General features: G+C 37.2%; 2 protein-coding genes across 3 annotated transcripts; both read left to right on the forward strand.

Moving 5' to 3' along the window:
• Positions 1-1,243: 1,243 nt before the first annotated feature.
• Positions 1,244-3,597, forward strand: LOC132849248 (C-type mannose receptor 2-like). Its single transcript, XM_060875503.1, has 6 exons — positions 1,244-1,376; positions 1,899-1,950; positions 2,413-2,617; positions 2,973-3,107; positions 3,210-3,321; positions 3,426-3,597. Exons 1-6 carry the CDS (start codon positions 1,244-1,246, stop codon positions 3,524-3,526), a joined length of 738 nt encoding a protein of 245 aa, XP_060731486.1. The 3' UTR covers positions 3,527-3,597.
• Positions 3,598-13,830: 10,233 nt separating this feature from the next.
• On the forward strand, positions 13,831-20,402 carry LOC132848955 (lactose-binding lectin l-2-like). 2 transcript variants are annotated; one of them, XM_060875066.1, is made up of 8 exons: positions 13,831-13,850; positions 17,328-17,407; positions 17,706-17,726; positions 17,820-17,843; positions 19,176-19,285; positions 19,682-19,816; positions 19,939-20,050; positions 20,162-20,402. In XM_060875066.1, exons 2-8 carry the CDS (start codon positions 17,347-17,349, stop codon positions 20,230-20,232), a joined length of 534 nt encoding a protein of 177 aa, XP_060731049.1. In that variant the 5' UTR covers positions 13,831-13,850; positions 17,328-17,346; the 3' UTR covers positions 20,233-20,402. The 2 variants fall into 2 exon arrangements, with proteins under 2 accessions (XP_060731049.1, XP_060731048.1); XM_060875065.1 differs by lacking the exon at positions 13,831-13,850 and adding an exon at positions 17,188-17,251.
• The last annotated feature ends 2,933 nt before the right edge of the window (positions 20,403-23,335 follow it).

The following is a 23,335-nucleotide window of genomic DNA, read 5'->3' on the forward strand; positions in this document are numbered from 1 at the left end:
GGTCTTGAGAATGTATTGGTCATGACTGATATTTTCACCAAGCACACCTTGCCTGTACCCACTAGAAATCAACAATCTGAGACCGTGGCACAGGTTCTGGTTGTTGAGTGGTTTTGTAAATTTGGGGTGCCTGGCCATATCCATTCGGACCAAGGCCGTAACTTTGAGTCGGCTCTTATCCATCAGTTGTGTTGCTTATACAGAGTTGAAAAGTCACGCACTACTCCATATCATCCTGCTGGAAACGGCCAGTGCGAGCGTTTCAACAGGACGTTGCACAACCTCTTGCGCACCTTGCCGGTGTCAAGGAAGGGGGACTGGCCATCTTGTCTTCCCCAGGTACTGTTCGCCTACAACACTACCCCTCACCAAGCTACGGGGGAATGCCCGTATTTTCTGATGTTTGGGCAGGAGCCTAGACTTCCAGTTGACTTCCTGCTTGGTAGAGTGGAAGAACCATTGGCCGGTAGTGTTCATCGTTGGGTTATGGAACATCAGGATCGGTTGCAGGTGGCTTTTGAGGGCGCTCGTGCACGGTTGGGGGCCGTTGCTGATCGCCGAAAGGCCAGGCACGATCTGCAGGTACGTGAATCACCACTGAAGGAGGGTCAGTTGGTATATCTCCGTGATTATAGCGTGAGAGGTCGACATAAAATCCATGACCTGTGGAGCTCAGTGGTGTATCGGATTGTGAAGGCACCTAAGGAAGGAGGTGTGGTGTATACAATTGCTCCCACCACAGATCTAAGTAAGTTAAAGCATGTGCACCGATCTTTGTTGAAACCTCAGATTGGTAGGAACTCCTCTCCCACATTGCAGGACACTCCAGTAGTGGAACCGGTGCGGCCTCGGGAAGAGGAGTTGGATGAGGGAGATTTGTTTGTCCTGGTACCTGAAACACCACAGGTTAGTAGTAGGCAAGCACCTCGAGGTATGGTTCAGTCGGAACCCCAAGGTGCTGGGGAAAACCAGGAATCCGAAGAAATCCCTGAGGCAGGAGTGAATGTGCAGCCAGCAGTGAACCTTCCTTTACCCTCTACTTTTGTGGGTGAGAGTGTGGTGAGAAGGACTGGAAGGAGTACTGCTGGGCAGCACTCTAATGTAAATCACCTCCCACGATCACTGGGGCCGGGTACGGTGTCTCGTATAGTGGGTAGTACAACTGTGGCTTTGTTCCGTCCTTGGGACTGAAGGTTAAGAGGGTGGGCTTTCGGGTTAGTTCACCGTCGATGCATCGGCGACGATGCAGAAGCTGGGGGTGGATTGTGACCGTACGAACGAGATACGAGTGGTGATTGACGCTCCTGACCACCAATCAGTATCGAGCAGGCACTATTTAGAGCGGGTTGGTTTTGACCCTGGGATGCGTCATGTCCGTATCCCCCCCTTTTTCTCTTACTACAGCGGTTTCAGCCTGTCATTTCCTCATTGTGTGTGTCCCTGTCGGATGCTGTTCGAATCTGGTTACTGCCCTCCTTTCAGTTTAACAGCGGGTTATGTGAGGGCTGCGTATCCTGAGCGGTGAATTGATCCTCGTGAACTCATCTATTCGCATTTGGATTCTCCCTCTTGTTCGTCCTGTGCGATTATCACTGCAGTTTGGGTTTTCCCTCCACTGCGTGCCGAGCGAATAATATCAGCTTACACGATTTAAAGGGACTTCTGCTGCTGCCGTCTGGTTTCTGTGCTAGTCTTAACTGACCTGTTCTGGTCTGCTCTGGGGTGGAAGATCGCGCATTTCTTGGGGCTGGCCTGAGAACGACGTGGTCGCTCCCTTGAGCCCTGTTTCCCTCAAACTTTTTACAAAGTCTTCTATTGTGTTGAATCGGGACTTCCATTTGTTTCTCATTTTATTTCTGTGTAGGAGATGTATTTGTTGTGTTATTGATTTCTTTCAGGAGCTGGGTTCCCACGGGTGAAAGATCTTTTTGGTGGTGGTGCTACTTCAACGTGTGCCGTGCGACATTCTTGAAGTGTACGAGTGTGTGATCTGAGTTCACGGTGAGGTGTGTGTGTAAGTGTGCGTTTGAATAATTAGCGCTGGTGATCGCCTCGGTGGGTAACCCCAGCCCCGTACTTAATTATGATAGTTTCTGTCTGATAGTGTCTGTCACTAGGCCTTTTTCCCAGTGAGGACGTTTTTCTCATTTTTTTTAGTTTGCCTTTGTAATATTTGTGGGAGCTGCTAGTAATGGCTCTTCAGTGTTGAGCATATTTTAAGTGAGTTTTCCTCTTAAATTGCCAGTTTTCAATAAACGTTGTACTTTTATATGATGCCCACGTTTCTTGCCTACACTTATTGTTAAGAGAATCGAACTTGTGTGATCTGATAACAAACACTGGGGTTTACTCCTATTTCCTGGGTTTAACCCTCCCGGGTGGCGTAGTCGAATTGGTTACAATTAGATAAACTTGGGTTTGTGTGCTTAGTTGTACGGCTCTCACGTGTCCCCCTCTAACGCACCCACTCCGCTCCCGCCACATATATATAAAATATATCTTTCTAGATCTGGCAGTAAAGGGTGCATTTTCTAAGAACTGCCCAACTGGATGGACCTCCTATTCTGGTCGCTGCTACTTGTACAACGCCGCCAAACTGGATTGGGTTTCTGCAGAGGTTTATTTTAATTCTTTCCAACTGTATTTACATTTGCTCTATTTACACAAAGGTAAAAAAAATTGTGAAAAAGATTATTTATTAACATATCACTGGTGAAATGGGTTTTAATCTTATATTAGCAAAAGGCTGTGAACAGTAACACAGTAACAGGACAGGACAGAAAATTAAATATTTATTCTAAAATGGATGAATGATTATGTCTTGGCCAATATATACTATAGCTGTTTGGTACCTGTATAAAGTTTAAAATGAGATTTATTTATGAGATGTATACAGTGCCAGTTCCTTAATTGTGCATAATAACTGCAGGTAAGAACATGCAATGATGTTACAGTTCTGTTTGTTTTTCTAGACATTCTGTCAGAAATTTGATGCACACTTGGTCTCAATACACAGTGAGAATCAATATCAGCAGATAAAGTCTCTTATCTGTACTCATGACCCCGCGCAGAATCCAACATACATCGGCCTCAGTGACTGTCAGAAGGTAAGCAGGGGATCATCTGACTGTATGGTGCATGATTTAAAAACATGGTAAAAAAAAAAATTCAACTAAAACACCTTGTGATTTCCTCTGTTCATCTTTCAGCCTTATAAATATTTTTGGTCTGATGGCACCAAATTGGCTTTCACCAAGTGGAATCCAGGACAACCAGATAATTATAACAACAACGAGCGCTGTGTGTACATGAATGCTGGTAGTAAGTAAAAATTCTTCTTCTGTGTGTATCTTAATAGCTTGTGGTGTGTTGCTTTTGTTTTAATTCAAATACCTTTACAAGTTTATTTTTTCTGTTATCTATAGCCCTGAAAACTGGAATGATACTCCTTGTGACAACCCCTATGCCTTTGTGTGTGCCAAGAAAAGTGGCTGAAACGCTTCCTACTGCATCTCACCATATATAATACAATATTTTTCCTCGTCACTGATGAATTTCTAAAATGACTCCCATAACTTCAGCAATAAAAAATCAAAAAAAAAATATTATTTGTTGTGTATGATTTTATTTTCTTAATGGTTATCATTTATTGTCATTTTTAAAAACTTTCAGAAAGCTAGATCCATCGAGCACATGCAGAATCACACATGCAGAATTGTTTTGTCAAAACATCCCAAGATCCCTTAAGGTGATATTTTAAAATGGGTTCTGGGGACACCAGAGGTCTGAGAGGTATAATATTTATTAATATTTATATAGCCAATTTCCCTGAAATCTGTTTTGCACTTTAAAAGCATATATATATATATATATATATATATATATATATATATATATATATATATAGTGTGTGTGTGTGTGTGTGTGTGTGTGTGTGTATATATATCTCAGTCAGTTGAGTCAAAATAAAGACAATTCTTGACATATAATTTGGCGGTATGGCTCTGTTCTGAATTCCCCATCCTTTTCATGAGCTCCATGAAAGCTAGTGAGGGAACAGCAGCAGCTTCATGGGGGGACAATCTCCCATTTAACTGGGAAAGCAGCAAGACAAAATCCCCCCCAAACAGACCATACCAGGCAATCCTCCCTGGCTCTTCCTGCTAACTGAAGAGCCAGCAGAGGATTAAAGCGAGCATTTCACTAGCCAAACTTATTAGTAAAACACCAACAGAGCAGAGGACATGTTATTATCAGGCACGGAAAGCAGTTCCTTTGCCATTTACTAGCAACCACTGACCATTAAAAAAAACCCAAAACCAACGGAAGGCGCAGCGTCTTTACACGATTCAAGGCTGCAGAAGACTCCAGAACATCATGAACTTCATGCCATCCCAATTTTTCAAGGAACAACCAGAACCTTTTTTTTTTTTTTTTTTTAAAAACACGTTCCACTCCTGGTTCAGCTACCTTTAGGGACAACAGCAGAGGAGGAGGAGAGCTAGCAGCAGCAGAGGAGGAGGAGAGCTAGCAGCAGCAGAGGAGGAGGAGAGCTAGCAGCAGCAGAGGAGGAGGAGAGCTAGCAGCAGCAGAGGAGGAGGAGAGCTAGCAGCAGTGCTAGCTCACTCACAAACAGAACACGAGAAACCAAGCGCCTCCTCCCTGAATATCCCCTGAGTAGCCATCCCTCTAGGATCCATCCAACAACCAGAGAAAGGAGACTTCCAAAAGGCCCAACAAGAAATCCAGTCTTAACTTCCTTTTCCAACAAAGAATCGACAATTTCAGGTTCTTTAACAGCAGAAAGCAAATTATTATAGGCAAACTAATGAGTAGGCAACCAAGACACTCCTGCAAAAACCTCGGATAAGTCCAGCTATTAAATAATTGAAGAAGCAGCAGTTAGGATGCTTCACAGTGCCTTTCCCAGATTTGGAACTTGGCATGGCATAACGTACCATTACAGCCTATGGAGGCATAGCACAACTCAACATAACGCCCAGCAAGGCACAGCGCATCATAACAGCTAAACGAGGCACAGCATAACATAACAAAACGCACAGCAAGGCACGGCCTAACGGATGACAACAGCCTAGCGAGGCACAGCACAACGTAACGCCTAGCAAGCATGGCCTAATGCATCATAACAGCTTAGCGAGGCACAGCACGACACATCACAACAGCCCAGCGCGGTACAACATGGTGCAATGTAACCTACATGGCCTAGCAAAGCATAGCATAACATAACGCAACACAACATAGCCTAGCAAGGCACAGCACAACGTATCACCAAAGCTTAGCAAGGCACAACATAGCCTAACATTACCCAACACGGCCTAGCAAGGCACAGCCCAACGCAACGCAACACAGCATAGCCCAGCAAGGCACAGCCCAACACAACCTAGTGAGGCATAACATAGCGCAACGTAACCATGGCCTAGCAAGGCATAGCATAATGCAACACAACATAGCCTAGCAAGGCACAGCACAACGCATCACAACAGCCTAGCGAGGCACAACATAGCGTAACGTAACCTAACACGGCCTAGCAAGGCGCAGCACAATGCAACGCAACACAACATAGCCCAGCAAGGCACAGCACCAAGCACCATAACACAGCCTAGCGAGGCATAGCATAACCTAACATAGCTTAGCAGGGCATAGCATGATGTAACCCAACATAGCCTGGTGAGGCATAGCATAACGTAACCTAACATAGCCTGGTGAGGCATAGCATAACGTAACCAAAACTAGCTTAGCAGGGCATAGCATAACGTAACCCATATATATATATATATACATATATATATGGGTTACGTTATGCTATTCCCTGCTAAGCTAGGTTAGGTTACATTATGCTATTCTCTGCTAAACTAGGTTAGGTTACGTTACGCTATTCCCTGCTAAACTAGGTTAGGGTATTAATCTTAATCTCTTTCAAACGTCAACCAATGAGTGGTGAAGTGAAATCTCAATCAGCGTCAAATTGCCAATAATGCCAATTAAATTTAGTGGGTTTAAATGTTTGGGCTGGCCAATCAGATATCAGCGGGATCCCTCCGACACCCCTCTGGCTCCGCCTACTGGCTTTATAATTTCATTGTGAAGCCCAAAACTAATAACCTTATGACGCGGGTGACGTCACAGTTCTTGTGGTTCCACCAAGAGAACACACTTAGAACATCTGGCTTAGAAACAGTAGGAAACACACTACAAGAACAACGAGCTAGTTAGTGATCATTCACAATGCTCTGCTGCCCGTGTTTGTGGTGGAAGGTAAGAAAAAGTTTCATTCAGAAACAAATAACGGGTCTAAATTAAAAGACTGTTAATTGAAATATATTTACAGGGCTGTCAAGTGTCACGCATTGAGAGTGACAGTCACTCATTTGGGTCTTTTGTCACGCTCTCCCGCCACACATCATATTTCTCTCGCAGAAAAACGTTTTGACTATTTATCATATATTTAATATGGAACTGGACGGGAATCAAGCGCGTCTCAGTTCTTAGTCGAGCCTGACACTTATCAGCCAATCAAAAAAAAGAGGCTACACAATAGCCAATCAGAAAATAGTTCTATCGGGATAAGATTTAACGCAACAACCAATGAAAAAAAAAACATTAGCGAGGATATTTTCGATGGTCGGTTTGAACAAAAGCTCAACACGAAACAGCTTGTCTCTGGACGGGACATGTCTGGGCTTGAGCCGAACTGTTTTAAATGGGAGCAACATTACAAATGATAAAGGAGTCCAAAAAGGCAAGAAACACTTACAATAAACAACACCGGTCATAATCTCTCTCTCTCCCTCTCTCTCTCTCTCTCTCTCTCTCTCTCTCTCTCTCTCTCAGACACACACACACACACACACACACACACACACAAATTAATAAATGGAAACTAAATAAATACTTTGTATTTGGTTAAATTGCGGTCAGTGATCCTTACTCCCCCATTATTGTTTTTGATTTTTATTTTAATTTTATTTATTTATTTATTTATTTATTTTGTTGGGGGGTGTTGGAGATGTCACGCTTGCCTGTCTTTAAAACTTGAGAGCCCTGATATTTATAATGAGAGAATTAACTGAAATATATTAATACTGAGATGCAATCGGTATAATATCATTATATCATACGTATAATGCATCATTATATATATATAAAAATAATGGTACAACATGACTGAGTTTAGATATTACTAAGTGCTCAATAAAATACTAATTGAGCTTGTCTTCTATGAGCGTCTAATTGTAAATTAACTTGTAGTTTCACTTTGGACATACTATTTGAAATAAAAGAAAAAAGAGAATATCAAAAATACATTATTTTAATAGAAGCAATAATACAAATCTTAAAAAAATTAAAGTAACTGTAAAATGTTTTAAAAAAATTATTGATTTAGGCCAAAAAAAAAAAAGGGTCGGAAGGTAGGTCTATATATTGTTTTTTTTTTTTTTTACTTAAAAGAGGTGTCGAGCTGTTTTAATGAATTTTTTAGATGTTTTATGGTGCACAAACCCGTTAATATTATTTTATTGCTTTTGTATTAGTTGTTTGAAGAGTAAAAAAAAAACCCGCAAAGTTACAACCGGCAAGTCGGTCGGACTTAAAGCAAAAAAAATAAAAAAATTTAGTCTGTCCTAAATTGACAGGGTCTGTCGGGTTACGGCAAGCAAGAATATTTTTAAGGATGGCCTAATTTATTTATTTATTTAACATAAGTATCTGTCTTTTGTCTCTGTATTTCATTTATTATCTGTAGTGGGCCCAGGTGTCTTCTTCTGTATATGTGATATCAGAAAGGTAAGATACAATACAGATACACATCTGCAATGCACATCTGTAACACAGATAATTAGGCCAGAAATTGTGTAGGCTCAGAGCCTTATGTGACAAACATTTACATATACAACATTTGTCAGACTGTATATTTATAATCACACCTTCCAGTGTCACCCATATGAGGATGGGTTCCCCTTTGAGTCTGGTTCCTCTCAAGGTTTCTTCCTTTACCATCTAAGGGAGTTTTTCCTTGCCACTGCTGTCTGAGTCACCTCAGACTTGCTCACTGGGGATAAATACATACACATTGTGAACTAAATATATCTAATATTAATCTTCAATTTTGTATTCTATTAATCTTTATATTATTCTTTATATTAACCTTTTGTTCTATGTTTATAGTCTGTAAAGCTGCTTTGAGACAATGTCAGTTGTAAAAAGCGCTATACAAATAAACTTGAATTGAATTGAACAAACAGCATCTGTTTATTCCTCAGCACCTCACCAGTATCTACAGAAACGTCCCAGTCTGGTGAGGAATCCCTAAAGAAGAAGCAGGGTGATGCAAGCACAATCTCCAGATGGCCTTTCTGTAGGGTAAGAACATCTTTTATCCAAAATATTTGCAGACAATTTTACCATTTATATCACATGAAATATCAGACTTGCAAAGTACAGAGTTTTCATAATGCTACATCCAGAACCTTGCAGGTTCCTGCTGAAGGATTTATCACTCTTGTATTATGGGTGAACAAAATAAGGATTAGTATGACGAACAAGTGAATTAGACAGTGAAAGAGTGAGAACAAAGCTACCCTCAAATGTAGCATGTTAAAGAAAAGTATTTTCATCACAATTTGTTGTGTTTTTATAAGAATCCTTCTCATATCTGTGTGTTTCTTTATGTATAGAAGAAGAACAATGTCCATCCTGCAGCATATACAGAAGGGTAAGTTTAAACAATAACCATATGATAGGCGCAGAGCTCAAATAAATAAAAATTAGAATTTGACTCTTTGTTTCCATGAAACCAAACAGCATCTATTTATTCCTCATCAGCTCAGAAACTCTAAGAGAAACTCCACAAACCCGCTCTCTTCAGATCTTCTATGTGGATTCAAACAAGAAGAAGGAAAATGACCAAGAAATGAAGACTGCAGAAAGGAAGCAGAAATGGGAAGACACAATAATTGTGCTTGACAAAGAGCTACAAAAGTTGATCATTTCTTTACACTTGGAACTCCGTAAGAGTGATAAAGATCCAAACACATCCAGGTGAGAGACCGACCTATTTAAATGTTTAGTTACAGTGCAAGGTAGAAATTTACTCCAGTCCTGCAAACACAATTGCAAAATATTCACTTTCTAATTTATGCCTCAATTTTTCATGCCTGAGGGAAACGAAGATCTTTCTAAGGGAAACAAAAATAGCGTGACTCCAGGTCCATCTGTGGAACACCCAAATGACATGTCAGTGGCTGTGACATTCACAGACAAGCAAATGCTCTGTGGCGGGTATGACACGTCGATTTATACATTTTTTTTGTGTACTAATATTTGGTATTGGACAGCCAAATACTAGAGGCTGTAATGTTTATACATGCACAAGGAACATATTAGAAGTTTATATGAGGTCAGACTGTCAACCGGAGACATGTTAAAATGTCCCATTCTCCTGAACATTTAAAATTGACTCCAGTTAATGTTTAATATTTATCTACATAATATAATGTCACTATTAGGTCAGGGATTTTATCAGCTATGTGAAAGTTCTACGTGCCATGAATTGTAGTCATTTATTTTTTCATTATCTTCATTATCTTGGTACAACAAAATTAAGTGTCAGTCCTTATGGTGCATAAAATGGTAAAAAAGAAAAAATAGTATACTCATAATATAAATATTAACATAAGTGATCCAATGTATAAATATAGTCTTTGTGATTCTGTATTCTCACCCCTTATCTTTAGGGTTTGGAAAACTGTGTATCTAACATGTGTATTTGTTGCAGGTTGCCTAATTTTGGAAACAACTGCTATGTTAACGCAAGTTTGTAGTGTCTGTTCAGAGCCGAGACTTTCTGCCAAGAGCTCGCCACCTTGCTCAAAGATTACATCTATAGACCAGAGGCCAGGCTCCTCAGGTAAACTCTTATATAGTGTTTTAATGAATCTAGACAATACTACTTCATATTGATTTAATGCATAAGGGTGATGAGCAATGAGATGAAAATGTGAGAAGAGCTCAGGAAGACTTCAGGAATATTACTGAAGGTTAAACTGATGGGATGTTTTGACTGGATGATTTTGCAGTTGTTTTGTGAGTTTGTCGAAGAAGATGAACAATCCTGGAGGTGGAAGAAGCAAGGATTCTCTCCTCCTGGACCTGATTAATGAAATTAAAGACATCAACCCAGAATTCACAATCCACCAACAGAACGTGAGGACACACAAAACATACACACATTAGACATTGCACAAAGAAAATGCTTCATGTTTACTGTTGCGCGCGCGTGTTTGTGTGTAGGATGCCCATGAATTCCTCTATCAGTGTTTGGTTCAAATGGATTAATCTGGGCGAAAGCTGGGTTGGCAATATTGTGCGGACCCTGGATGTCCAGTCAGGGCAAACTTCAAAATCGGGATCACTGTATCATGCTTCAGGTACAACACCTCACATTACATGTCGAATGAACCTTTTCCTACATTCAGTGATGCAGATGTTGAGGCATGTTGTGTGTTGCAGTTGTGGAACACAAGAAAAGTACCAATCAAACTGGTATTATTATCTCTCTGTGCCCCTGGTGCACAACACACTGGACCAGTGCCTCTACAACACAGTTAATGTGAGCAGCTCTCAGCCTGCTTCTCTTTCTATTTTTACATTCATCACACGAGATTTTCACTGACCTCTCTGTGTATGAATAACGCATATATTCTAGATGAAGAAATTGTATTTACGCAAGTGCAAGGTGTGTGATGGACAGTATGCCATCTTCAGCAAGATGTTCAGAACTCTGCCCAAGTAAGACTGCTACACATATTTACACACACATACACACACACACACACACACTCAGCTCCATCCTAGATGCCACTGGCTCCTTCATGAGTTCCATCAAGAATTTGGTTTATGCAGTATATCACACAGCTTAGTGACTTAAATCATTTTCTGATTTCGTTTTTTTTTTTTTTAATTTTCTATCACAGACTTGCCATGCGCTGAGAAACAAGAGATAAGAAACTGGTCAATAAGTCAGGCATCCATTCTGTTCTGTTTGGTACAACGTTCAAAGAGAATGGAGCAGAAATATCCCATCTAAATAAAAGTGCCACAGATGATTCGTATCTTTATCCTTGTCAATACTTTCTATTTCTTTTCTCTCCAGGTTTTTGATTCTGCAGTTTAACAGGTGCAGTAAGGCCAAAGACAGCAGAGGTGAAAAATCTTTCACACACACAGTTAAGACGGTTATTTTTTTCATGCAATTCCACTTTATTAAACTTGAACGTTTTATATCAGCTTCAGCTGCTCCTTGGACCACAACAAACAGAAAAGCCTAACTCATATAGGTATTCCTCAACCAGGTATGTTGGACCTTTCACAAACACATCAGTCTTAATGGAAATCATTGATCATTCAGTACATTCTACCTTCTTTAAGCAAAACTCTAATCCATGAAAGTCTTCCAATGCTTACAGCTAATTTTAATCACATCCAGGTTAATTAAAGATGAGTTAATGTTTCCTTTGTGTCTTCTTTCTTCATGTAGAGAACAACAAAGCTGAGACCAGAGAGAAAGGCAGAAAAAACACGAGCGAGAGAGAGACAGACAGAGTGATGGATGAAGTGAGAAAGATAGGAAAGAGAGTTAGGGAGGAGGATTGTAGTGTGTACACTTGAATTGTGTGTCTATATGTGACCTATTTTGGTATGTGTGTTGTTTTTGTGTGTTGCTGAACAAACTTGGGGATGTGGGTTTCAGTCCTAATGCTGTTAAATTTTTTAGAAACTATTTTGTAGATCAAACTCAGTGGATCAGTGTAGATCAACTCCTCAATGCAGAGGGCCACAAATCTGAGTTTCTTGGGATTTCTAAAGGTGTCCCTCAGGGGTCTATTTTGGGACCCATTCTGTTCTCTATTTTTCTAAATGATATGCAGTATATGCTGATGACACTGTCATTCCTTCCATAACACAGGCTGTGCAAGAGATTCAGACTGCATTTCAGTCATTACAAACTGCTCTGTTCAATTTAAAATTGGTTTTAAATCCTCAAAAAAAATGAAGAACATGATCTTTTCAAAAACTCGCCCACAGTTGCTTGATGATCTTCACATTTTTATGTCTGATGGTAAATCCATTGAAAGGATACCCACGTACAATTACTTGGGTATATGGGTGGGCGACAAACTTTTATTTAATGTACATATTGCAAATTTAGTTAAGAAGCTCAAAATAAAGATTGGCTTTTATTTTAGAAATAAATCTAGTTTTACTTTTAATGCCAAAAAGCTACTTTTCTGTCTGTGATTGATTATGGTGACATATTATATATTCATGCAGCCTCCTTCATCTTCCAGAGCATTGATTCAGTGTATCATGCGTCTATACGCTTTATTACAAATGCAAAGTCCCTTACTCAGCATTGTATTCTTTATGATCTGGTGGGTTGGACATCACTGACTACCCGCAGAAAACGGCATTAGTATATTTTTATATATAAAGCTTTGCTAGGTTAACTTCCAGCTTACCTCTCCTCTGTCTCAATTCCGTACCCTCCTCTGTCTCAATTCTGCTACTTATCAGCTACACTTCTCCAAGTGGTTGCTTTTTAATGTACCCAGGGTTTGGACAGATTTGGGGAAAACTGCATTTTCATACTATGCACCATGGGCATGGAATAACTTGCAAAAAGATCTTTAAATTAGAAACGTGTATATCAACAAATACATTTAAGACCATCATAAAAAATGTGGTAAAGGAGACATGTAGTTGTTTTTCTTGAGTGGTCCTTGTATTTGAATGATTTTTGCCTTATTGTATGTATGTATGTTTTTACTATGTTGTGTTTATGTATGGCTGATACCTTGGCCAGGACTTTCTTGTAAAAGAGATTTTAGATCTCAATGAGACTTCCTGGTAAAATAAAAAATACTCTTCCGGATCTACCTCATTCTCCAAATACAAATGTTTGAGCGATTGGATAAGCTCTTGCATCGGTTCTCGTCTGGTTCTGAAAGGTGAAGTGGAATACTCTGGCTCTATAGGATTCTCACACTCTGTCCCCTCACCTGGGCTAGCCATTATTTATAAATTTTATAAACTCTTACCACAAATGTTTATTAGTAGTAATGCAGAATATTAATACTCTTGCCCAAGGATAAAATTCACTTAGACTCCTACACAGTCTATATGAAGACTCATAAGCATTATTGATCCATTTAAACCATTACAAATTAATTCAAATTCTACTATTTGGTTTTAGATTTTTCTTCAAGTCCCGGGTTTGGGCACTAAATTATGTAAACACACACACACTAGGTGTAGCTTTTTGCAGGTCATTTCTTCCTGCAGCCATCAAACTGCACTCTTACTCCACTGTCAACAATAAAGTGTCACAAATTTGCAAAAAATAAAAAATAAAGAAGGGGCAAACACTTTCACACCACTGTATATTTAAAAATATTACATCTCATCAACATCTATAAGTCATATTTCCTAACAAAAATCCCACTTATATTTGGGGGCAACTGCACAGTTGTAGTTTTGTCTAAATATACTTTCATCCTTAATCCATGACTGAATGTACAGCCACAATAACATTAAATGTGTTAAATTAAATGTTATGTCCAAACAATATAACATGATACCTCAGCTCAAATATTCCATGTCCTTATCTTTGCATCTTCACAGAACGTTTACAACATTGTGCAAATATCATTTATATGTTTTAGATAAAAAATGTTTCTTTGGAAAGAGGAAGTTCCTAACAGTATCTCTATATATGCATCATTACTTACCTTCATTTGTTACATCAAGTGAGTAAAACTTCCTGATTAGATGTAAGTGGAGTTGCGGTGAGGTATTGTTTTAAATATATTGATAATGGCGATAGAAAATGAATGAATGAATGTTTCTATTCTTTTGTAAAGCTACTTTGAGACAATGTCAGTTGTTAAAAGTGCCATAGCAATACATTTAATTGAAAATTAAATATTAGCTGTGACACAAAATAGGACAACAGTTTGAGGTAAGAGAGAATAATAATAATAATAATAATAATAATAATAATAATAATAATAATAATAATAATAAAACTGATTTACATGTTTTGTAAAGGCACTGGCCATTTATCCAATACGTTTTGCAGCATTGAAAATATATCACATTAAATTTGAGTTTTGTGTATTGTTTCACTCTTTTTTCCATCTCTTAGTTATTGAATACAAATTTTAGACCTTTTTTGTCAGAACTGTTTACTAGTGTGCAATTTAGGCCAAAAAATGAACCCCAAACCACAAGAGTTGCAAAAGTTTGTTTTTTAATGTATCATGCTTTGTAATCCATGAGTGGCAAAAAAACTGAACAGATGATTCCTGTGATACAGACCTCTGAAACAAACTGCTGTTTCAAGATGACAAAGCCTAACTGAAATAAGATTCACAGATAGCAGGAAACGAAGAGACCAGTGGTTAGTGATATCTGAACATGCAAAAGTAATGAAACACACAACTTCCAAACTGTAATCCAGACACACAGGTAAAAAACAGGCAAAGTTCAGTCAGACGCAAAATATATATATATATATATATATATATATATATATATATATATATATATATATATATATATATATATACATACATATATATATATATATATATATATATATATATATATATATATATATATATATATATATATATATATATATATATATATATAAATTTTGCTCCAGGCAAAAACAAAATCTAAAACCAAGTAAAGACTCAAATTTCAAATACAAATGCTTAACAGCAATATAAATCGTAGGAAACTGAGCATATACCAAACCCAGGCACTTAATATAGGGAGAATTAGAAAAGAACCAAACACACAAAAGAGGACCAGGTGGGTTCAATTAAAAGTCTGGCGACTGAGAACATGAGAGTACCGAAGTTTGTTGTCCACACACCGAGCCTTATTATATTCATTATAATAAAATGTAAAGACAACGGCACCACTACAGTCCACGACCAGACTGTGTAACAGTTTCTTTCCACAAGCCATCAGACTCCTTAATAACTGAACTGAATTGTACTGAGCACAACACACATGCACATCAACTGTATGGACTGCGCAGACCTACACCAAATACACACTCTTTCAATATACATCCATCAACCTGTTTACATGCTGTTTTTGGACACTGTTTTTTGCTCTTTGCACATGCTGTCTCACATTTCAGTTAATTGCTGTTTTGCAGTCAAATACTTTACCTCATGCAACTGCTGCTACTGTATAATACTGTGTTCATTCCAGTATTTCTGTACACGTAGTATTGATTTAACATACAATATTTACACTCGTATGCGCTGTTTTTGTTTATTGTCTTTTGTGTATTGTCTTTTTTGTAATGTCTTGTATTTTTTGTTTGCACTGTCTTTTGTTCTGCACTGTATTTTTGTCTTGTCCTGCACTGTTTGCACCAGGTTGCACAGATGCACTTTATGTGGCTAGGACTAACTTACTAAGTCCTTAGCTCTGTTTTTGCTTTTATGTAGCACCTTGGTCCTGGAGAAATGTTGTCTCATTTCACTGTGTACTGTAACAGCTGTATATGGTTGAAATGACAATAAAAATTTCTTGAATTCTTGACCCTTGGACACTGTTGGAGCTGCAGGTATCTACAGAAGAGATGTTGGTGTCAGTCCATAAGACCACTTTAAGCCATACGCTCCTCACAGAGTGGGGCTTTATGGAAGGTGGTCAGAGAAAAAAAAGAAACAAATCCAAACAGCATGTGGAAGACATTCTCTCTGGTTCTCTAGTTTAATGAGATTAAAATTGGACATTTTGATGTATATGATATGATGTGTGGAAAAATCCCAACACTTTCCATCCTCTTGAGAGTATCATACCCATAATAAAGCATGGTGGTGGCAACATCATTGCATGGGATGCTTTTCAGTGGCAGGGACTGAAAAAATGCTCAGGACTGAAAGCTGGATGGAATACAAGCCAATTTCTGATTCCAAAAATCTGTGTCAGTCTTCCAGAGATTTAATACTGGGTTGGTGGTTCATCTTCTAGCAGGACAATGAGCATAAACATACTACTAAAGCTACATTTGAGTGATTTTAGGTAAATTGAGAATTTGTGGCATGACATGAAGATTGTTGTCCACCAACACAACCCATCTAACTTCATGGAGCTGGAAGAGTTTTCCCTTAAAGAAAGGGCAAATCTCACAGTTTTTAATGCTGTAAAAAAAACATAATTCTGTTTTTTTTAATGCTGTTAAATATTTTGCAGCTTCAAAATGGTAGGCATGTTGTGTAAATTCAGTTTTAAAAAGCCCACAAAATCACTTTGAATGCCACCTTGTAATGCAACAAAACAGGAAAAACACAAAGGGGATAAATATATTTGTGAGGCAATTCAACAGTATGCAGTGTACTGTAGATAGGGACATGAAGGGACCTCTGTGCCATGCAGTAGAATGTAGAAACAAGTATATGATGAATTTATGTGCAATTTTTTGTAAGCAATAATGAAGAAGCAAATTTATTGTGTGTAAAAAAGTTGAGAGACATTGGGTGATGACACAAACAAGAAGAAAATAAAACATGGTGAACAAAATTCACACAAACTCTCACTGACCCATGTGTTTTCAGAACCAAAACCAGTCACTCTGGAACCCCACAATTAGTCCCATATAGACCATGGCCTTGAGCTCATCTAGAACACCCGTCTGTTACACCAAATTCAAGACACAATCAATCAAGTTGGGTACAGATAATCTAATGCAGGGAAAACCATTCATCAGCTTCTAGAATAAAAAAATAAGGCTTCAATTTGCAGGAACATGAACAAAATAACAGCAGTTTCATGTAATATACAGTTAAATTCTTGCATTTGTAACTGTGGCCTAAGTGTCCAAATATATTTGGGGTTAACTGCATAGTTGTAGTTTTGTCTAAATATACTTTCATCCTTAATCCATGTCTGAATGGATTCAGCCACAATAACATTAAATGTGTTAAATTAATTACATGTCCAAACATTATAACATGCTACGTCAGCTCAAATTTTCCATGTCCTTATCTTTGCATCTTCACAGAACATTGTGCAATGATCATTTATTCGTTTTAGGCAAAAAAAAATTTCTTTGGAAAGAGGAAGTTCCTGACAGTATCACTATATAAGCATCATCACTTACCTTCATTTGTTACATCAAGCGAGTAAAACCTCCTGATTAGATGTAAGTGGAGTTACGGTGAGGTATAACATACACAATTCTCATTACATTAACACAAATCATGGTTTTTTTCTTCCAGTGCGTGAAAACATAGAACTATGGCTTCTCAGACCAAAGTGGTGATGCTTCTTATTCTCGCCACAGCAGGAGCAGCTTTGGGTAAGAATCTTAACTCTATTAAGGATATTAGGATATAACTAAAAATAAAATGGTTAGTGAATGTGATTTAAAATTTTACATAAAATGTATTACAGCTGTAATTTTGGTTGTTTGAAAATATCATATTATTAATAAATATATAATGTGGTTTTTATTGTGTGATTGGCAGATCGCTCTCTTAATAATTTATTTTCTTTTTTCTTTTTGAACATCATTAAAATTTGTCATCTGTATCTATAAATAACATCGAAAAAATAATTGACCATAAATGATGACCTTTCCACAATTTCCTTTTAAGCTGTGGCAAACCCAATATCAGGTAAAATTAAAATATTAAAATCTTGAAAAGCAGCTAAATTGTAATTGTAACCACCAGGACTTACATTACTCTTTTCTTTCTTCTGGTTTCTAGAGGCTGATCCTGACATTGTGGAAGGTAATTAAAATACCTGCACAGATCAGTATGATATTAAGAATACCTCATTTGTACCAGCTTTACTTTCTTTTTATTTAATTTATTTATTCAAACTGATTATTTCCTATTACAGAAGTTATAAATATACAAAACCATTGGGGTAGCATAGCGGTTATTTTTTTATAACCACAGAGTCTTAAGGCTGCTAGTTAATGTATTAAGGCCATAACTGGACAAATAAGGACTGAAATTTATAGCAGTCAAAAATGAATATACTGAGACCAAAAGCTCACTCACTCATTTTCGAACCGCTTATCCGAACTACCTCGGATCTCAGGTGACATCGGCCATAAAGGCAGGATACACCCTGGACGGAGTGCCAACCCATCGCAGGGCACACACACACTCTCATTCACTCACACAATTTTCCAGAGATGCCAATCAACCTACCATGCATGTCTTTGGACCGGGGGAGGAAAGCAGAGTACCCAGAGGAAACCCCCGAGGCACGGGGAGAACGTGCAAACTCCACACACACAAGGCGGAGGTGGGAATCGAACCTGCAACCCTGGAGGTGTGAGGCAAACATGCTAACCACTAAGCCACCATGCCCCAAGACCAAAAGCTAAAAGACTAAATCAAGAATCATGTCGTTAAGAAATATCTTCCATTTAGAGGACTACAAGGGATCTTGTAAGTGATGGTTTGACCCCCACATACAGTAAAGTGACGTGACATACGGCTAAGTATGGTGACCCATACTCAGAATTTGTTCTCTGCGTTTAACCCATCCAAAGTGCACACACACAGCAGTGAACACACACCCGGAACAGTGGGCAGCCATTTATGCTGCAGCGCCCGGGGAGCAGTTTGGGGATTCGGTGCCTTGCTCAGTCTTGCTCAGTCGTGGCCGGCCCAAGACTCGAACCCACAAACTTAGGGTTAGTAGTCAGACTCTCTAACCATTAGGCCACTACTTCCCCAGACCTGACTTCAGTAGACCTGATCACAACATTATTGAGTCTGTCTTGGTATATACGTTGAAACAGAAGGATTTAACAGAAAGATTTTATGTGTAAAACGCTACACTTTTGGGAAACCATGTGTTTATAGATTTGCTTGCTGCACAGGGACATTGTCATACTGGTTCTAGTGAAGGAAAATTGTAATGCTTAGTTCTAGTGAAGGAAAAGGCCAGTGTGTGTATGTACATATACGTATGTAAATATAAATATGTACCTGTGTGTGGGCATATACATATATATATATATATATATATATATATATATATATATATATATATATATATATATATATATATATATATATATAAAATATTGTATATCTTTCTAGATCCAGAAGTAATTATTGCATTTTCTGAGAAATGCCCAGCTGGATGGTTCTACTATTCCGGTCGCTGCTTCTTGTACAACGATGACAGACTGGATTGGGTTTCTGCAGAGGTTTATTTTAATTCTTTAAAACTGTATTTACATTTTCTCTATTTACACAAAGGTAAAAAAGAAATATTAGTAGTTTTATTATTAATACTTACTGAAAGTATTATTTATTAACATATCACTGGTGGAATGGGTATTAAACAGTGTTAAATCTTATATTAGCAAAAGACTGTGAATATTAACACAGTAACAGGACAGGACAGAAAATGAAATACGTATTTATTTTAAAATAGATGAATGATTATGTCTTGGTCAATATATACTATAGCTGTTGGGTACCCGTATAAAGTTTAAAATGAGATTTATTTATGAGATGTATACAGTCTCAGTTCCTTAATTGTGCATAATAACTGCAGGTAAGAACATGCAATGATGTTACAGTTCTGTTTGTTTTTCTAGAAATTCTGTCAGAATTTTGATGCACACTTGGTCTCAATACACAGCGAGAATGAATATCAGCAGATAAAGTCTCTTATCCGTAATTATGACCCCACGGAGAATCCAACATACATCGGCCTCAGTGACGGTCAGCAGGTAAGCAGGGGATAACCTGACTGTATGGTGCATGATTTATTGACTTAAACATGGTAAAAAACAAAAAACACAAAAATTTAATCGACTATAACACCTTGTGATTTCCTCTGCTCATCTTTCAGACTTTTGAATTTTTTTGGTCTGATGGCACCAAATTGACTTTCACCAGATGGAATCCAGGACAACCAGATAATTATAACAACAACGAGCGCTGTGTGCATATGAACTATGATAGTAAGTAAAAATTCTTACAGCTGTCTTTATCTTAATAGCTTGTGTTGTGTTGCTTTTGTTTTAACTCAAATACCATGACATTTACAAGTTTATTTTTTCTGTTATCTGTAGCCATTAAAAACTGGAATGATATTCCTTGTACCCAGCGCTATGCCTCTGTGTGTGCCAAGAAAAGTAACTGAAATGCTTCCTACTGCATCTCACCAAATATAATACAATATTTTTCCTCGTCACTGATGAATTTATAAAATGATTCTGTGGCAGACTTCAATAACTTCAGCAATAAAAAAAAATCTAAAAAAAAATAAATAAATATATATAAAGAAATAAAAATAAATTTAAAAAAATGTTATTTGTTGTGTATGATTTTATTTTCTTCATCGTTATCATTTTATTGTCATTTTTAAATACACTCTCAGAAAGATAGATCCATCGAGCACATGCAGAACCACACATGCAGAATTGTTTTGTCAAAACAGCCAAAGATCCCTTAAGGTGATATTTTAAAATGGGTTCTGGGGACACCGGGGGTCTGAGAGGTATAATATTTATTAATATTTATATAGCCAGATGTAATACTGTACTGAAGTTTCCCTGAAATCTGTTTTGTAGTTAAAAGGCATAAATTTTGAGGTCTAAACTGGTCTATGACCAACAACCTGTGTGTGTGTGTTTGTGTGTGTGTGTATATATATATATATATATATATATATATATATATATTAATAAAATGCAAGTATTATGTTATGTAATCCTTATATTCAATTAAGTCCAGTATTTATCTGATATTATAACCAACCATCTCTGTGGCTCTTTCAAACGTCAACCGAACACTTCAGTGAGTGGTGAAGTGAAATGTCAATCAGCGTCAAATTGCCAATGATGCCAATTAAATTTAGTGGGTTTAAATGTTTGGGCTGGCCAATCAGATGTCAGTGGGATCCCTCCTCCCTCCGACACCCCTACTGCCTTTATAATTTCATTGTGAAGCCCAAAACTAATAACCTTATGACGCGAGCTGGCGTGGGTGACGTCACAGTTCTTGTGGTTCCACCAAGAGAACACACTTAGATCATCTGGCTTAGAAACAGTAGGAAACACACTACAAGATTCTAAAAATGAATAACTACAAAACTACAAAGAATAAGATGTAAATGTAGCAGAAATAAGGCCAACATAAAACCATGAAAAGTTTCAATATGCCTCAAACATGGCAGAAGACCATGGAAAAGTATATATATAAAAAAAGTACAATGGTTTCTTTGCAACCAAATGGCATTTTTTGAACAGGCATTCCCTTTTAATGGGACATGAACACATCCTTAAATTAGATCCTTCCTTTTTAACAACAGAATAACAACAACAATCAATCACGTCAACCAAAAAACGTAAATCATTGAATCCCACAAACCTTGAGGTTATTTAACTATTGGAGAGAGAGAGAGAGAGAGAGAGAGAGAGAGAGATGATTGGAGTAAGTGTAATTTATTAATTAAAGGGATAGTTCACCTAAAAATAAAAATTCTGGTTGATTTTTGGAGTGTTTTCTGTATATATTTCTTGGAATTTTGATCATTTTATTTCTGTTCGCATGATCGCACTAATATTTTAATGTGCGCCATTGTCCCATGTGCTCTCTAACCACATGAAATGTTTCTTGAATAGATGGAGCTGGAGATCATCTCAATGACTCACTATTCTCTTATTTTTACTGCTTTGTGTGCAGGTAATTGTTTATTATATAGCATTTACTGTGTTTTGCAAATGTTTATTGCAAACTGTTATGCTGTATTAATGTTCTAATAATTTTATTTAATGTTATTCATATTCTTAATTAATGTTAAATGCACTATACGATCACAACATTTAAATTTAAGAAGAAAGGGAAAAAAATCAAAGCCATGTTGTATAATTTCTTGGAAAAATTACAATTCAGAATTTTGATTTCTTTTTATTTGTCTTGTTAAATACATTCATTCATTCATTCATCTTCTACCGCTTATCCGAACTACCTCGGGTCACGGGGAGCCTGTGCCTATCTCAGGCGTCATCGGGCATCAAGGCAGGATACACCCTGGACGGAGTGCCAACCCATCACAGGGCACACACACACACTCATTCACTCACACAATCACACACTAGGGACAATTTTCCAGAGATGCCAATCAACCTACCATGCATGTCTTTGGACCGAGGTACGGGGAGAACATGCAAACTCCACAGACACAAGGTGGAGGCGGGAATCGAACCCCCAACCCTGGAGGTGTGAGGCGAACGTGCTAACCACTAAGCCACCGTGCCCCCCCTTGTTAAATACATTTTGAGTAAATTGTTTATTGTTGTTAGTTATATTGAAAGCAGAGTTAGAGAGAACTGCTGTGGATGGAGCTGTAGATCATCTCAATGACTCACTATTCTCTCATTTTTACTGCTTTGTGTGCAGAAAATAAACTGAATATCATCCACATTCTGAGTGTGTGTGCTGGTGAAGAGTGGGTCAGACTGGGCCAGATTAGACCAAAGGTCACACACACATATATATATATATATATATATATATATATATATATATATATATATATATATATATATATATATATATATATATATATATATATGTGTGTGTGTGTGTATAACGTATAACGTATATATGTGTGTGTGTAACGTATACACACATATATACGTATATATATATATGTGTGTGTATAACGTATAACGTGTATATAACGTATATATATATATATATATATATATATATATATATATATATATATATATATATATATATATATATATATATAAATAATAATATACTAATTAAGCTTGTCTTCAATGAGCGTCTAATTGTAAATTAACTTATATGTAGTTTCACTTTGGACATATTATTTGAAATAAAAGAAAGAAGAGAATATCAAAAATACATAATTTTAATAGAAGTAATAATACAAATCTTAAAAAAATTTAAATAACTGTAAAATGTAAAAAAAAAATTATTTATTTAGGCCATCCTTAAAAATATTTTGGTTTGCAGTAACAGTAAAAAAAAAAAAGGTCGGAAGCTAGGTCTATATATTTTTTTTCAAGTTTTTTTATATATATTTTTTATATATATAAATATATATTTTTTATATATATTTTTTATATATATTTTTTATATATATTTTTTCTATATATTTTTTTTATATTTTTTTTTCAAAAAAAAAAAAAAAAAGTACAATTTTGGTGATGGTGATTACGTAGTATGACTTTAAACAAATTAGCATATCGTGACGTCACTGACTGGGT

The sequence above is a fragment of the Tachysurus vachellii genome, chromosome 7, assembly GCF_030014155.1.
Source record: "Tachysurus vachellii isolate PV-2020 chromosome 7, HZAU_Pvac_v1, whole genome shotgun sequence".
NCBI lineage: Eukaryota > Metazoa > Chordata > Actinopteri > Siluriformes > Bagridae > Tachysurus > Tachysurus vachellii.